This window comes from Idiotropiscis lumnitzeri, chromosome 19, assembly GCF_059441095.1.
Source record: "Idiotropiscis lumnitzeri isolate Australia: NSW breed Sydney's pygmy pipehorse chromosome 19, RoL_Ilum_1.0, whole genome shotgun sequence".
Taxonomy (NCBI): domain Eukaryota; kingdom Metazoa; phylum Chordata; class Actinopteri; order Syngnathiformes; family Syngnathidae; genus Idiotropiscis; species Idiotropiscis lumnitzeri.
The window spans coordinates 3430189-3435670 of NC_142409.1; the positions used below are offsets into that span (position 1 = coordinate 3430189).

A 5482-nucleotide genomic window follows, 5' to 3' on the forward strand; every position below is an offset into this window, starting at 1 on the left:
AATCTCAGTCATGTTGTTTATTTTATATCTGTAGTATATTTGCAATATTTTAAGCAGTGGAATCTGGTGATTGATTATAATGGTCAGTGTTTGAACATCCGGATCGAGTCTAACCATTGGCCCGGACTTTCTGAGTACCACCCATAACAGTGTCATTGAGGTTCTATTGTTTTTAGGATTACATGGCACGATTGGTCAAATGTTTTCATGGTCAGTATTTGGCCCACAGGCCATATGTTTCTTAACACTGTTTCCTGATACCAATTTCTTTGTCAAAATTGATCTTATAAAACAGTCATATTGTTACACTCAGTTGCGTTTAATGAATGTTTAATAATTAAAAAAAAAACAAGAAAGGAAAGTGCTTAAGAAATCCACTGTTCAAGTTTCCATTTTGAGTGCAGTTGTCCCATATATAAAAATGTATATATGCATACAATAACAACAAACAACCAAAAATTAAAAAAAAAAGTATGAATACAAGAAACCTTAGAAAATTCACAAAAATAAATATTCCGTTTAACAACCAGTGACTTCAAACTCCATGTCAAAAAATATGACCTCAAGTATTTATCAAAAAAAAAAATGTCGATGACTGAGGAATATGAGGAGGCTAAAGAGTATTTTCATTAGTCAATATTGTTTACAATGATAGCGTCAGTGTCAGTGGACTATCAGACCATGACCACCCTCTCTGTCCATGCACTGTGCATTGTGGGTCCCGTGTGAGAAAATGTGTGTGTGTGTGTGTGGAGGGGGGTATGAGTGTGTGTGTGTTGGGGGCGATTTGGGTGCAGCCTATTCCTCTTCTTCCTGTGCCGTGCAGCCGATGCTTTTGACATGCGGATTAAAGGTTGAAAGCTTTGCTCTTGCAACACAGCAACCCACCACCACCCCCTGTCTCGACTGTGTACAAACCCCCAACCGCACTCCACCCTTTTCCTGCAATTTTTTTTTTTTATCCGTGGGCCTGCTCATGTAGCACCTCGGGGCCAAAGCATTTTCAAACAGCCAGTTTACGGGCTGGAAATAGGGCTCAAGGTTTGAATTGTCACTCCGGCCTCATGAGAATGCCCCTTCAAATGCACTGCCGGCTTTAATCATGCAGCTTAACATTTACCATATGTTGATTTAAAGCAGTTTTAAACAATCACCATTTAAATACAATCATCTGAATGAGAGCCATCTTTTGCTGAGTTTAGTTGACGTCACTCACAGCCGGGGGGGCCTGTGCGGGTGCTCGCCATTCACCGGTTCTGCTCTATCCCTCTCTCTTTCACGAGGAAAAAACCCCTGCCAATTAGCAGGTCCTTGTCCTGAATTATAACATCTTAGACATTTCCTCAAAACATGCACCACACGCATAGATGCAACCGCATTTCCATGTGTTTCCTGGCGCTTAGAGGTGTGCCTGTTGACGCTTTAACGGATGAAATTTGAGCTACACACAAACAGCTTAGAGTCACTACATTCACTGATACTCAAAATGTTACATTTAGGGTTTTTGATAAATAAAGCTACATTAAAAATGGAGTGATTTTTGTATCCCTCACGGGGAAATGGACTTCCAACTGGACCCTGAATCAGATTAATGAAAAGCGGTTTCACAAAGAGAAACCTTAATATCAGATTCAATCCTGAATGAAAAGGTAGAGTCATTTCAAATCATATCATAAGTAAACTAACAAGGCTCTTGTTTTTAAAAAAGTATAAATGCAACCTTTGTATATTTTCAAATTCTGATCAGGCCACCCACAGCTGACGCAGGACCCGAAACAGTAACAAAGTGCATTTTTTGCTCTCTTGTGCTTTGTCCGCTTTGTTTCTGAGTGGCCTTGGGCTGCCCCCCTTTACACTGAGCCCAAAAATATACTCCGCCTCATATATTCCAAAGGTCTTGTTGTGAACGTCGAGGCGTTGTGGCGACTGGCCACTCGCATGTGTCCATGGAAAGATAAATGTAGTTGATCACGTGATTAATCTCAGCCTTTTCATGATGACATGTGTTTCCCCATTCTATTTTTGATTGTCTCTATACATAAGGCTTGAGTTGTGTCTATCAGGGCCTCGTGGGCATAATTCACTGAAATCAAACAAGAAAACAAGTTCACACACACTCAAAGAGACATTAAAAATCCCCCAACAACCAGCACATTCTCTATGAATATTCTTCAAATCTAATAAAGGCGTAACTGTGATATACAGACATTGCAAAACTTGATAACTCCTAATGCTTGGAACATTTTGGGACGTTGTGGTCAGCACGTCAATCAGAACGGGAAAAGACAGCTTCAGGTATAGAAAAAGTGGCACATAATGGAATAACCCTGATATAAGATTTTCAATTCACCAGCGCTTGATTTAAATAGTATATCCTCATTTTAAGGATTTCTATTTTCAACAACTTTCAGACAAAGCACCAACCAGAGACACCCTGGCACAGTAATACAATCCAACAGGTCGAGAAAAATAAGCAGAAAAAACATTTTGAAAAAGTCAAGCCGTGAGAACTTAGGGCTGGTAGCTTTTTTTTAATATATATATATACATATATATATATATATATATTTATTTATAAATCCACATATGAGGGCCTCACAGTGGGCGTTTTTTAAAACTGACTTCCCGTGTTGTTTTCCTCTTGTCTTAACCTTGAAAACAAATTTACACGAGGTGGGGGGGGGGGGTTAAAAGCGCACGGGATGAGGTTCTGGGATTTTTTGTGTGTTTGTTTTTTGTTTTGTTTTTGCCGCTGCTCAGTAGGCCTATTTCGCAGTCCTGTGATTATGTGGGGGAGGGAGAATGTGTCCGCCTGGCTGCCAACTCCACACTGGGTGAGATGGAGGGGGAGGCCCGGGACCCCTCAGAGAGTTGAGGGAGTACGCGGGGCATAGATCCCCGTCGCTGCCAACCACCAGCGACGGCGAAAATGGGAAGTTTGCCATGAAGCTGAAAGGCATTTTGGCGCTGCACGTCGACGTGTTCACACTGCTGCGTTTACGTCGGCTCGGTAAATTCTCCGCGGAGCCTTCCTCGCTGGGGTAGGAGGAGGTGGAGGAGGTGGAGGAGGCAGCCCTGGTGACCCTGGCTTGTTTTGATTGCGCCCTGGAAAGCCTGGATCTTGCCCCCAGCTCTGCAGCCCTCCACTTTGTATTCCTCGTCTCCCCGTCCTCGAGTCGGTCCTGGGTGTTCTTATATCCGTGCGAGCTGAAGGGGCAAGCTGGGGCCACATTGAGGGTATCCTCGGCGGATTTCACTTCCACTGGTGCGTCTGTGTAGCGGGAGTATTCAGTGTTAATCGGTGGCACTTTGAATTTGACTGCGTCGTCCTGGCTATGGTATTCATATTCATCGCGACAGTTTTCCACTTTTAATTTCACTTTGTGGAGAGCCAGGGGCGGCGTCCTGGCAACCTTGCAGCTGCTCTCGGAACGAGGAGACGCCGTCACGGAAAGCTCCTCCGTCTCAGTCTTGATTTTCTTGGGCGGAGTGGGCAGTCTTTGTCCGGTGAAATTCGCGTCTTTGTCCCGGCCACTGTGTTCGTTTATGGGACACGCCAATGTCCTGCGTGATGCATAGAAGGCCTTGTTCTCGTGTGGCTCGAAGCGGACGCGTTCAGTCTGTGAGTCGGTATTTGAACTTGCATTATCACGTCCGTTCTCGGTGAAAATAACCGAGAGAAATTTGGAACCAGAGTTATTCCTAAAATCGCATTTCTCATGTCCTCGCTCTGTTTTGTGAGATGTGGCAACATAGCTCTGCGGTGAGTTGTCATGCTGCTGCTGGTTGTTGTAATGAAAAGTGGGCTGCAGAACCAAAGGCGTTTGTATAGGGTTAAGAGTTTTGGCGAGGGTCCCCACCCGGGCCCGCCTAAACCGGATACTCTGAACCGAAACCCGGCTAGATACGGAGCTGGAGTCTGAATGAGAAGAGCTTTCTTCCTCCTCCTCCTCATCCGAGCTGACCTCTGTACTATCAGACTGGCTTTCGTCGTCATCTTCCTCTTCTTCCTCAGAACTGCTGCTGGTGGAGAAGCCAGAACCGAAATCCGAATCGGGAAAAGCTCGGTCCGAGTAGGTACTGGATTCAGTATCGCTGCTCTCCGGGAAGCTTGGTTCGAGTTCATGAGGGTGAAGGTAGAAATCTGGACTCAGTTGGAAGGCATCAAAAGCCGTGCGATGCGTAACGGAGGATTTGGGTTGTACGAGCAGCACCGGCGGGACATGCTGGTGTTGTCTGCTCCTCCAGGGGTGTTTTACGCCGTCCCTGCCGACGCCCCCCTCGCGCCTCCTCTTCCTTTTGTGATGAAGGTCGCCGGCTGCGCGAGACAGCCTGGATTGAGCAGCCATGGCCGACTGGAGCGCTGCTGCGGGAGCGCTCCGGAAAAACGAGTGTCGCTGGCTGAAAGTCACCCGGTTCCCTTGCAGCTTGGCTGTTTCATAGTTTTTAAAGTGTCTGTGAGTGGACTTTGTAGCCGAACGGTAATCTCGTCCGTGGGTTTTGTGGTAAAAATGAGGTAGTTTGGAGTCGCAGGGCTCTCTCCTTCCCCGGCGCGCTTTGTCTGGCACGCCGTGCAAACTGAACCAAACTTTTTTCTGCCAAAGCTCGGCGTCCGCATGGAGGAGCCCCGGGGACGCGAGACCATCCCCAGTCGAACGCGCCGAGGCTTTACTTTTGTTGGTGCCGGACTTTAACACTCGCTCCGTCTTGCAGGAGAAGTAGAGCGCCTCCACGTCCTCGCGCGATATAAGCGTGCACTTGGCTGCGTGGAAAGCGATGGAGTTTATTGCTTTGAGCTTGCGCAGCTCGTCCAGGTCACAGTGGTGCTTCTTCACGTTCAGGTGGTCCATGCGCTTGTGCACGGTGGTGCGTGGAATGTTCTTGAGCAGCTCGGTGAAAACCTGAGACAAAGCAAACATCTGTTTGCCTTGGATGAGCAGGTATCCCAATCTAACTCCTTGCATTTCCTCAAAGCCACACTCCAGGTCTCCCATGTTTTGTGGATCAACTCCAAATGCTCTAATCCCGACTATGGATTAATCAAGGCATCCTGCTCATATCTCCACACCAAACTTTGACATGCTGACTGTCAGGTGGAAAGAGACGGCTGCATCCACTCGGCGCACACGCTGACCGGCATGGCGGAGGAATGAGACGGATGCATCCACCGAGCCGGGGCGGCTTGCTGTTACCTGCCTCTACCGGCTCCACTCCCCTCTGGTCGGCAACAGAGCGAGAGGAAGGTGTGCACAACTGCCTCAGCCAGAGGAATAAAACAGCGAGTGGATGGAGGGGGGGCTCTGTGTGAGGGGAGGGGAACGAGAAAGAGAGAGAGAGAGAGAGAGAGAGAGAGAGAGAGAAAGGCAGCTAAAATACAGCTGCTATTGTGGCAGCACAAATAAAATGACAGCGAAGGGGAGGTGCGCCAGTCGGGAGACACCTTCATCAATTAATGCTCATGCACTCGATGCGCATTGGTTGC

The 5482-nt window shown here is 47.2% G+C and overlaps 1 protein-coding gene across 1 annotated transcript; it reads right to left on the minus strand.

The window, feature by feature from the left end:
* Positions 1-373: 373 nt before the first annotated feature.
* Positions 374-5245, minus strand: skida1 (SKI/DACH domain containing 1). Its single transcript, XM_088283204.1, has one exon. The coding sequence runs from the start codon at positions 4992-4994 to the stop codon at positions 2766-2768; it is 2229 nt and encodes a 742-aa protein (XP_088139330.1). The 5' UTR covers positions 4995-5245; the 3' UTR covers positions 374-2765.
* Positions 5246-5482: the final 237 nt, after the last annotated feature.